At 35.7% G+C, this 12,326-nt stretch overlaps 1 protein-coding gene across 1 annotated transcript; it reads right to left on the bottom strand.

Moving 5' to 3' along the window:
- Window positions 1-658: 658 nt before the first annotated feature.
- LOC110459703 (zinc finger protein 239-like) lies at window positions 659-11,408 on the bottom strand. The gene is made up of 2 exons (XM_021512078.1): window positions 11,286-11,408; window positions 659-3,792 (listed from the first exon to the last, which is right to left on the bottom strand). The coding sequence occupies exon 2, from the start codon at window positions 3,591-3,593 to the stop codon at window positions 2,451-2,453; it is 1,143 nt and encodes a 380-aa protein (XP_021367753.1). The 5' UTR covers window positions 3,594-3,792; window positions 11,286-11,408; the 3' UTR covers window positions 659-2,450.
- Between the last annotated feature and the right edge of the window lie 918 nt (window positions 11,409-12,326).

The following is a 12,326-nucleotide window of genomic DNA, read 5'->3' as shown; positions in this document are numbered from 1 at the left end:
AAAAACATACTGTGCGTTTGTGGACATTCAGTACTGCCCTGTTGCGTGTATCGTTAGTTAGTCTCGGCATTTTGACGGTATCATCAACCGGACTATTCTTACTCGATACCTGATGAATGATAAACAGGTCTGCGGCCACGTGTATCGGTGTAAGTGCTAATCGGGCTACATTTGTGTGTATTGAAGACGAAAACACGTAGCATGACAGTTCAATCAACCGTGAATTGGCGGTGAACATGTATGGTACCATGCTATTCAACACGGCTAATACTAGTTTATTAATATTATAAAAAACATTGATATTTAAGGGGAATCGCGTTTCTTTTGCGTGTCAGTATATATGCATTTCATTGACAATAGTTTTCTGCAATACATTTTACTCATAACGATGGGCAAAAATGGTAGAACAAATATTTCCACAGTACATGTACATGTCATTTAGTTACATGAACAGGTGTAAGGATACACGGGGCACGGGCATGATATGGTTAATCACTACCAGGTTTATTGTCAACACGTATTAAACAGAGATCATTTATTTCAATTATTGGTGGAAGAGAATATGACCGAGATTCACAATAAATATCTAATACGCCGATCATGTCGATCAGTAATAGTGCGATTCTTTGTTATATAAACAGCCTTACATTATTAAAGCTTTTTTTTTTATTAAAGGGCTAAATTTTGAAAACTTTAAAATTCACTTGTTACTGCTAACTGTAGATATGAGCATATGCTGAATATGTTTAAGTTCGTCATAAAAGTTGTTTATCCTAGAGTAAATATTTGAGATACTGTACATCAGAAACGGTATAGTACGTATTCCAGTTATCCTAAATACTATTGAATATTAGAGCAACTTTTTCAGTCTGTATATATATATCATGTTGAATGAATATTTTCGTATTTGAATTGCCAAATATGAGTCTTAAAATCAATTTATGAATTAGGCCGAAATTTATCGTAAAATACAGCTAGCCCAAAATAATAAACCCTTCAATTACAAATTGTTGGACATGTTCTAAAATCTACTGTACCACCACAAATTACTTTGAACCATCATTTAACGTTGTTTAATGAGATTATTTTTCTTAATGCTTGGGTGATTTTAAGGCCACGCTATGCTTTACTTCTGAAGAACATCTAATGCTAAAATTTGACATTCAAGATTATCTACAAATTTCGATTTTTTGTGTGTCAATATTTCGAAAGTTAAATTGCTGAAATAAAACTTGCATGAAACAGCATTTTAATAAATCAGTATTGAAAGTAAACAAAGTAAAATAATTAGATACTGATGTTCACTTTTAAAAACCATTGGGCAATTTAGCTTAAGCTGGGATATGACAAGAATTCCGCGGGAGTGTATGTGTCGCCTGCTCAGCGCTTTTAGTAAGAAACGTGTTTTGGCTCGAGTTATCGCGTAAACAGATATGTCAAAACGCGGAAAGTTGAAACTCGACAGAAAACCCCGTAAGATGTGTTGAATATTATTGCTTCTAGCATGACCGTACAAAATTTGAAAGGAATTGATTAAAAAAATCTTGCATTCACTACATTATGCCCTTATTTGGCAATAGAAGGGGCAAAACTCCACCAAAAATACACGTAAACTTCTGAAATGCAAATCAGTCCGAAGTACATTGGTATGAAATATGTGTACCAAGTTTGAGTTCAAGCAACCCAAGGGAACTCAAGTTATCGCACGGAAACCTTGTTTAGGACGACGGAACCGACGACGACGCCGACAGTGTAATACCCTACCTCGCGTTGCAGGCGACACAAAAATTAGCATACTGACGCCAAAATTGCGATGAAAACTTGTTCAAATAAATAGCTTTTATGATATTCCGGTCAATAAAAACGTGAACTACCCGTTACGCGTGAGGTATACCCCAATCTAAATGATGCTGAGTTCAATATACCTATATCTTCAAACAATTACCTTTAAAACGACAAAACATAGGTATAAATCCAGGAAATTAAAAGGCTAGTTTTAATAAAGGGAAAATTTCGCCTTTCGACGGTAAAATTAATTTTCGCCAAATAAGAAATGTTGCCCTGCACATTTAATCACTATGTATATATGTTTTTCACAGATGTTCGCTGTAATGCTGTTATGATAAATTCGCCCTCATTACAATGGGAGAAAAAGGCGAAAATATCAGGGTATACAGTATTCCGTATAAACCCGTTCCAATCACGGCTTTTATAAATGACGTCTGATCAAAAATTCTAGAAAACAGCAGAAACCGAATAACATCAAAATGTGTTTGTTCATTTTTGTAAAATTTGTACAATAATATATGCAATTAGGCAAAACACTTTCAAAATGAGATTACTTGCTCGAGAAATCCTCACTAGTTATGTCGCACTGAAAATGATAGTTACTTTATAAAAAATGTTCATGTAAAACGATGTTCAGTTAAAAATCCTGAATACTTCCTTCGTTACTTCTTTGTTTCATTTGGTGATACAACGCTTCTTTTCTCTGCTTTACCGGGATAACTTTCTATGTAACTATCACAAATTTCAGGAGCTGCCATTTGTTCTTTCGACTGTAGTCTCGCATGCATCCTGAGATGGGCTTGTAAACTTTTATTTTCACTGAGACCTTTACCACAGATGTCACATTTGAACGGCTTTTCTCCCGTGTGAACCCTACGATGTCGCTGTAGGTTTCCTATTTGTGTAAATGTTTTTTGACAGACTTCACATTCATACGGCTTTTCCCCACGGTGTACCCGGAGGTGGGCCTGTAAACTGCCACCGGCACTAAATCCCTTTCCACAAATATCACACGTGTACGGTCGTTCTCCAGTATGCGTCCTTAGATGGATCTGTAATGTACCATTCACAGCAAAACCCTTTCCACATACCCCACATTTGTAAGGTTTTTCTCCTGTATGTGTCCTGATATGGTTTTGCAAGTGTTCTCTGACAAAAAACACTTTTTCACATACATCGCACATGTATGGCCTTTCACCCGTGTGTCTACGGTAGTGCACGTGCAGATGTCCTATTTGAGCAAACTCATTTCCACACACATTACATTGGTACGGTTTATCTCCAGTATGGATTCGCGTGTGCCTCTGTAAGTCCCCTTTCTGACAAAATGCTTTCCCACAAACTTCACACTTGAACGGTTTTTCGCCAGTATGGATTCTCATATGTCTCTGATAATCACCAGATAGACCGAAACCCTTACCACAAACGAAGCAGTTAAACGGCTTTTCTCCTGTGTGTACTCTGAGGTGCTTAAGTAGACTTTGGGGATGACTAAATTCTCTTTCACATACCTCACAGTTGTAGAGCGAGCGATCATTATGTATTTGTAAATGTATTTGTAGGTCTTCCATCATATCATATTTTTTCCCACAGAAATCACATCCAAATTGGTTATCTGTTTCAATTTGAAGTGATGATTGGCATTTGTCTACATCAGATGACAAATTAATGGCGTCGTCGTCTTCCTCGTGTGCAGGAGATATGCTGGCATGATCCATCCATTCTTGTTCTGTTGAACTTTCCTCCTGCTCGACTAATGTACTTATATACATATCCTCCATCTCATGTTGATCATCTAGTTCCATCTTACGCCTAACAGATATGGTTGTATTAAACTCAGTAGAGTCACGACAATCCTTGAAAGATATGTAACTATAGCAGTACTGTAGGACTTACAGAACCACACTCAAATAAGGGTAAGGGTTTAATCATGCCTTTTAGGTGTAGATGTTCGATCATGCAACGGTAGTCGGTAGCTCGGCCATTATTGAGGCAAACCAAAGCCTGCAATTGGAAAAATATTCACTTAAACATTTAATGGAAATCCTCGTAGAAATAAACATACTTGTATTTCTAATCTCCAACAAACCCATTCTACACGCTTGTTTATAACAAGTTTGGCATACAAAAGAGAAAAATACCGCAATTAAAAATCAAAACATATGAAGCCAGGGTAAATACAAGCAAAAGAGGATATGTTTAAATGGAGACCCTTAAAAACTAGAATAAGAGTATGTCCAGGATATCTTATTTTGGGATTATATTTGTGGTTCTTTGTTTTCATTCTAATAGGAAATGACCCACCTTGAACCGATCATTATATAGACAAAGTAAGTAGATATAATATGTTTATGCTCAAGTTAGGAATGGAGCAGAACTGGTGGGGGGAAAAGGAAACCTGTATCCACCAGCAAGAAAAGTAAGGTAGGGGTGGATGGTTGAGGGAAGGAACATAAGTTTGCCTATACACAGCCTTTTCAAGTAAAGTGTTTTATAGCAGTTGACTATGATGAGGCGGATGATGTTTTATTTATTTATTTATTATTTCTTTCGTTCTTTCTATTTAAGGATTAACTTGAATATATTTTTCATGGTATGGAGATATAACACATAAAAACGGAGTGTACTCTAAAGTAGAGAGTACACTCCGGTTTTTTGTTTTCAAGTTAATCCTTATAATTTAATCTACTATACACAATCGCTGTGGAAATCCGCTTTTATTGATGGGCTCTTTTCTCTTAGAAATTATTGCGCTGCTGTATCAGCCAATCAAAAGCGACGTTACAAACGAAGAGGTCAATTTTTTACGTTATGGGCCGATAACATAATTTTTTAAGCCAATGAAAATGCTTGTTACAAGTAAGATTAAATTATATATAAATATCATAACAACAGGAAATGTATCCTTACGGACTAAGAAAAACTAATACTAAAAAAGTAAAAAAAAAAAAGATCAACAACATGTTATTAGGGCTTTCATCTCATCAAGGATACTCTTCACACTGGATAGGTAAATTTATATATAAAACTTAGATGAAATGACATTTCAATAAATAAGTATTGCACGTTAACAAACCAAAACAATTGGACAATGATGCTAACATCTGAGAACCATTAGGCAATTTAGCTAAAGTCTGAAGAGCCAAAAGATGGTCGAAAGCGCTAGCGAAATTTAGTCTCGTGTTTTGTTTCATATGCATTTTTACCATCACATGGAAGTTTAAAACTCTTTACCGCTTATATATATATATATTCTTTTTTCTAGAGAGGGGGAGAGTTGGCTGTTGAAAAATTATAAGGAGGAAGAGTTTTAACCGGCAGGAAACGTAAGGATCAAGCAAGTGATTGGGTAACCCAAACCTCAACCAACGTGATCTACTCAACTGTCCACAAGTAAAAATGTTGGGCAAGGGTCTTTGAAGTTTGATAGAACCTTTTTGATATCGTGGCTGTTCTGATGGACATTTTATTTGCTTGCTTTTTGAATTCTTTATGATGTTGCAGATGTAATTTTAATCTTGAGATCATTTCAGGCGGACATATATATTGTTCTTCACGAGGAGAAGGGTTGTTTATGAAAGATGTTCATAATAAACAAACATAACACATGATTTGATGTGTTAGTTTGGGGTTTAATTGTTTATTGTTTTCAATTGCCAGTAACTTAACGTACATTTTGCAAAGTTATGAAATGCTGTTTTTTTCTTTCTTTTAAAAAACCGTTCTTGATAACAAAAACTATCTGTTTCTTATTATCGTTCTGGGGGGTTACGTTTGAGAACCCTAAAGGTTGTTGCCGTCTTTTGTCTGCCAGTACGTTTTTTCTTGAAGTGGAAAATATTTCGATTTTGGTGAAAATAAAGGTAACATAGGTACTTTAAGGCAATGCAAGTGTAAGGTTTCTCAATAGATTTAATTTATAATTAACCCGATCAAAGTTTCATTAACTGTTTTTATATATATAGTTCGTACAAGCAAAGCGCAGACCAACAGGTACTAGACTCGTCTGTCAACGATAAAATAGGTGTATCGACAGACGAATCTAGTACCTGTGGGGTGCATCATATCAATGGACTTACAATTACCATTACAAATCAATTTTGTTTTGGTCTAATCAGCATTCTCTTCGCCTTTTTGTGTGATATTGTTCTTATTTTATTTATCTATTTTTGTTGTTCTTAAGTGCTCAAATGAGTAGAGCAACCAGCAATGTCAAACCAATATTGAGGTAACCTGTCTGACCTGACAATATTTACAGCCTTATAGAAACCAACATTGGAGTTACCTGACTGACCTGACAATATCAAAAGTATTATACAAACCAATATTGGGGTAAACTGTCTGAACTTACAATATAACAGTCTCACACAAACCAATATTGGTGTTACCTGTCTGACCCGACAACATTTACAGCCTTATACAAACTAATATTGGGTTACCGTTCTGACCCGACAATATTAACAGCCTTATACAAACCAATATATAGATAACCGTTCTGACCCGACAATATTAACAGCCTCATATAAACCAATATATAGATAACCGTTCTGATCCGACAATATTAACAGCCTCATACAAACCAATATAAAGATAACCGTTCTGACCCGACAATATTAACAGCCTCATATATAAACCGACACCCGTTCCGACTCGACAACATTAACAGCCTCATACAAACCAATATATAGATAACCGTTCTGACCCGACAATATTAACAGCCTTATACAAACCAATATTGGGTTACCTGTCTGACCTGAGTGAGTGACAATATTAATTGCTTGATATAAACCAATTTTGGGGTCACCTATCTGACCTGATAATATTGGGGCTACCTGTCTGACCTGACAATATTAATTGCTTCATACAAACCAAAATTGCCGTTACCCGTCTGACCTGAAAATATCAACAGCCTTACTGTAGCGTTATTGTACATGCATGCACAATTGATTTGAATGAATCGGTGCAAAAAGGGCTCATTATCAAGCATCAACCAATAGGAAATATGTGAAGTGGTCTCTGTTAAATCATTCACCCCTACATATTTAAACTAGACTTGCCCAGACTTTGATTTCGTAACGTTTTAATGTGATTTTAGGGGTGAAACGGTCATCCTAAGATTAATGATTCCTGTACCACTACCAAAATTAATTCCTATGCATAAGAAAAATTATGTTTCCAGCAAGAGTTTAGCTTTGATAAATCACTTCTGGCGAGAAAAAATACCTTGTGGGACTTCATAGGAAAAACAATAAAGATGAAATAAAACAAAATATAATGAACCAGCGTGTGAACACTCAGCAAGGCCAAATTCAGGTTGGAATCTTGTTGCTCTAACTTAGCTTTTTGATAAATGATAGTTCTGTGGCATGGCCAAACCCTGCTACAGTTATCAAAAATGAAATTAAGGGGAGACTACTGTATACAAAGAAAAAACATGTAGGAATGATCAACTCATTCACCTCTGAAATTTTATAATGAACTCTTCCAACCTTTGAATTGGAAGGGTTCAAATGTGCATTTAGGTGTGAATGAGTTAATGATATACCTATAGGCTATTCAAATCATAATTACTCTCTTGCTGGCTGGTTTTTATTAAAAAGGGCATGCCAGTCTCACTTGAGAATAGTTGTAGTCATTTGAAACTACAAAAATCCTAGTAAAATGCCCAAGTAACCTATTTAAACTGAATATAAATGTGAAAACTAAAGTTGCATGACCTAACTTTAAACTCTAGATAAAGTGCCATTTCATGGTTTTCAAACTAAATGTGCTATAAATGTGTAATCAATAACCTTGACATGCTATGAACGTCGCACTTTTCAGTTAATAAAAAGAGAACAACATATTTGAACAACTTGACAAGTCCAGCTTATTTTCAACAAAACAGGATATTTTAATACCATTTGTTTATTCAGTTTTCATGATTTGCGATAATGACAAGAAAAGGTCATAAAAATACAGGTGTCGAGGGATGTAAAATATCAAAGGAGTTGTTTGTAACACAATCGGAGAACACTTTTTATTATGTGTGGTAAAAAAACACAAGCATATGTGGTTATTCAATTCTTTCAAGGAAAAGTAGTAAAAAGAGTCAAAACACTGAGAGGTCATTAACCAGACCCCTACCACATGCCTGTCCTTATCCTTTATGATCTATTTTTAGTAACAGTGACTTTGACAAATCTTACGAACATTATATTTTAAACCCCTAGCTATCGCACATTTAAAATACCACATTTTATCACTTTGTCAAATATTTGAAACAGAGTATTTTGACAATTTCGATTTTGATTCCAAGATAAAAATAATAATCTCATGGGGTATTTTTAGTAGCAATGACCATCATGGGGTATTTTTAGTAACAATAAACCTCATGGGGTATTTTTAGTAACAATGACCCTGGCTTTAGAAACTGTTTCACCCCTATTGCAAATGTATAGAGGATCTTACATGAATGTCCATGTCATATTGAATTTATCAAAGGAGTTCAATAATTTGATATGACACGACCTGCTAGGTTATTCTATTTATCCCATAACATTCATAATTTGAAAAAAAATCAAACAAAATGATGTGTTCTCAGCTGACTTTATATAAATAAAACCAAAGTACTCCCATCATTGTATTGTCATTCCGCTTAGTTCCAGATTTTTTTTTTAAATTAAACAGTTTTTAAAGCAATTAAAATAATTATAACAAAATAAACATTTCACATTCATTTTAAAATAACAGTAAATGTATGATGTGATATAGTATATAAAAGAAGTACCTTTAGTGCCGGCGTAGGACTATATATGTTTCCAAGGTTTTAACTAATCACAACACCTTAAGGCTTTAATTTATTACACATGTGTAATACCATATGTATGGCATGGCCATATGACATAGTAAAATGGGTCAGTTATGTAATCAATGCATATATCACAGTATATCACCATTTTAGATTCTGAGATATTTAATCTCAAGAAACCAATGCAATCTTAAAGTGCAGACAGACGGACTGATAGGCAGTGATGACTATGGGGGTGCCCTTTAATAACTACATGTGGGCCCACTGGCTGTTGATGTGGTAGTAAGTATGGCTTGCCTTTAGGGAAAAGTTGATTAACAACAACATCATTATTGGCAAAGCTGAGGAACAGGTTATGACTGCTGCTCCCCCTTACCAGTTTCTATGTAATAGAAATCGGAAAAATGCACGGCCAGACTGGGGTTTGAACCCGGAACCCTCCCAACCCTAGTCGGACACTATAACAATTGAGATACCTGGTCGCCGACAATCGACCCAATCAAGTTCTGCTACATTATATCCCTCCCTCCTTGAACAAAGTCTTCGACCCTGGGGGGCCCGAAGACACAAGAGACCCTATACCTTGGTGCCAAATGTAATAAGGACAAAAAATGCACGGCCAGACCGGGGTTCAAACCTGATGCCCTCCGAACTCTAGACAGATACTCTACCAATTTAACTTGGTTGCCGACTATTGACCTAGTCTAGTTCTGCTCAACTTAACATACACTTCTGTATGTATCTTTTGTTGTTTTAAATCATGAGTTCAATACACAAACAGAAAAGAAACTTCTAGAGCATATGCCAAAAATCTTATAAAATATCCAAACAAATTTTTGGAAGTACTGAAATGTCTTATAAATACATGTACAAGATACTGAAACACCTCAGTTCTGAAACGTGGGAATGGTGAAAAGTCTGTTACCTGTTTAAATAATTCAGGTATAAAGCGTTCGAAACTGGGAATTAAATACATTTTGTCTTGTAACTGAATGTAAATTGCAATTAATTACAGAATTAATTCAGTTACAAATAAAGGTAATCTAATCAATAACGTTACAAAAGCGCATGTAATTATCAAATGCTTTTCAATGTTATAATACTGTATAGAATTGTAAAATCTATTTTTTAATCCAGATGAAGTGGTTGGCGATTCTGTGTTTCGATAAACTTGAGAGCTATATATATGTTGGGTAAATTATACAGGCACAACATCAACCTTACCCCACATGTACAGTGGACAGGGGTACAGACGTTTTAGTACTTGGTTGACGTCGTTTCTTCACCAAGATGTTTCGGTTCTTGTGTAGGATGTTTAATTTTGGTACTTCCACAAAATCCTTTCAATTTTTTATTTTTTTAAAAACTTTTTTAGCACTTTTACTAGTCAACATTTCAACTTTGCACTTTACTTGCGTTTTATGTCCTGTGTGTTACTAATTTTTTACAAAAAAGAACTGAAACATCCTTTTCTTGGGTAACGAAACTACCTGGTACCGAAATGCCTAGAACTTGATCAGTGGAAATGGCTTAATCTTGACTGTAGGCACTTTACTTTGACCACAGTGAAAGTGTAGGAGAGATTGGTTATTGACTACATATCAGACAGATTTTTTAAAAGAATGTATGACATTAGAATAGCTATAGTATGAGTGTTAGTTATAAATGCTAGCTGTAGAAGTGATATGAGCAGTTGATGGGCTGTTTCTAGCGCTACTGTCATTTTCTACGGTCACATTTTTGCTCACAGACAGCCATATTAGAACATACTATCATGAGGTAAACTGAGGAAATGTGATCAAGATAGTGCCGTCGCTAGGTCTAGAACCCGCGACCCTTGGCTCTCCAGCCTGATGCTCTACCACTAAGCTAAAGGGAAATTCCCTACAGCTGACGCTTGTAAGGCAACCTAATTAATCCACATCTTTTACACTATTCCCCCCTTTTTTCAAACACCAGCCCAGGTTATTTGACTCGCCGCCAATGGTTCTCCTACCTTGAAAAGGGAGGGTCAATGGCACCAATTTGTAATAGGAGTCCTACTAGGATGAGGAAAAGTGATCAAGATAGTGCCGTCGCTGGGTCTCGAACCCGCGACCCTTGGCTCTCCAGCCCGATGCTGTACCGCTAAGCTAAAGGGAAATTCCCTACAGCTGACACTTGTAAGGCAACCTAATCAATCCACATCTTTTACATATGTTATTGTATTATCTGTATACAGTCATAAGAAAATGATTGCAGGTGGAAATGGAATATTTTTGATATACCATGTTTACTTATACTGTAAGGGAGGAAAATCAAATAAAAAAGAACTGCACGCTTGGCTGTATATATCTATACTAGCCCGAGTTTCATCTGGTCCTGACACCAGATAGATGTCAGACATCTAATAGACTATCTGTCAAAATGTCAAAGTCTGGTACTGTACCAATGTAAGGGCCAGAGGAACCCACACCAGATATATATCATGTCAGAGCCAGAGGAACTCACACCAAATATCCATATGTCAAAATGTCTGGTGTCGGGGCCAGCGGACACTCACGCTATAGATCTACTACTGAAGGTTTAGAAACAAACGATCATCACTGATCATGTCGATCGATAATATTCCCGACTGGTAATTTTTCTGACATAGACGAGAAAAACTTTTTCCACAATCAAAATACCATTAGTCTAATGTTACTATAGCATGGATTATGAAACATACCTCTGATATACACAGTTGTATAGAAGGAACAGGGGACACAATTTCAACCTGAAAAAGATCCCATTCACAGCCAAAACCGACAAAGGGATTTTGACCGGAAGTATAGGGGAGACCACCACAACGGAAAATAGGATTAGCTGAAGTTGGTGCGTCTAATTACCCAATACCACCCAATACCACCAATACTACCCCATACGACCCAGTTATGAACCAAATACTTCTTTATTACTGTGAAATATCACATTTCTTGAAGTTATTTACTTCTATATGCCACATCCTATCTGGAAATATGCGATTTGGTGCAGAAAACATCACCGATGCCGTGACTAGGGGTTCGACGATTTATAGCAGGAATGGGCAGGAACGGGCAGAAATCTATTAATTATTATATATACATTAATGAATATATATATTAGATACATTTAAGTATCATTATCGGGTATAAGATATATTTGATAAAAGGATTGCAATTACATGATCGGGGCAGAATCGGACTAAATTATATATATATTTATATTATTATATCTTTTTTATCAGGTACAAGATACGTCATTTGATAAAAGGATTGCAACGAATTAAAAAGTATTGTATTGATATGTATCGGGCAAGAACGGTCGACGATTTACAGGAACGGACAGAAACGGGGCAGGATCGGACTTATTTATATATATTTATTGTATATATTTAATTATCCTTATCGGGTATAAGGTATATTTGATAAAAGAATTGCAATTACAGGAACGGGGCAGGATCGGACTAAATATATATATATATATATATAAATTGCCAGGCCGAGGTTCCAATATATATATATTTATTTTATTTTTTTTTCACAAGTTTTATTGATATATAAAACAACAACAACATAAACGTCCACTCACTCGCCAACATTGTGATGCCATTACCTCAATCATCATCATCTCACATACATTGTGATGTTATTACCTCCATCATCCTCATCATCATCATCAACATCATCATCATTCATCATCAACATCATCATCATTCATCATCAACATCATCATCATCATCATCACCATC

This window comes from Mizuhopecten yessoensis, unplaced genomic scaffold (genome assembly GCF_002113885.1).
Source record: "Mizuhopecten yessoensis strain PY_sf001 unplaced genomic scaffold, ASM211388v2 scaffold10185, whole genome shotgun sequence".
NCBI classification, from domain to species: Eukaryota; Metazoa; Mollusca; class Bivalvia; order Pectinida; family Pectinidae; genus Mizuhopecten; species Mizuhopecten yessoensis.
This window is presented reverse-complemented; position numbering and strand designations above follow the sequence as displayed.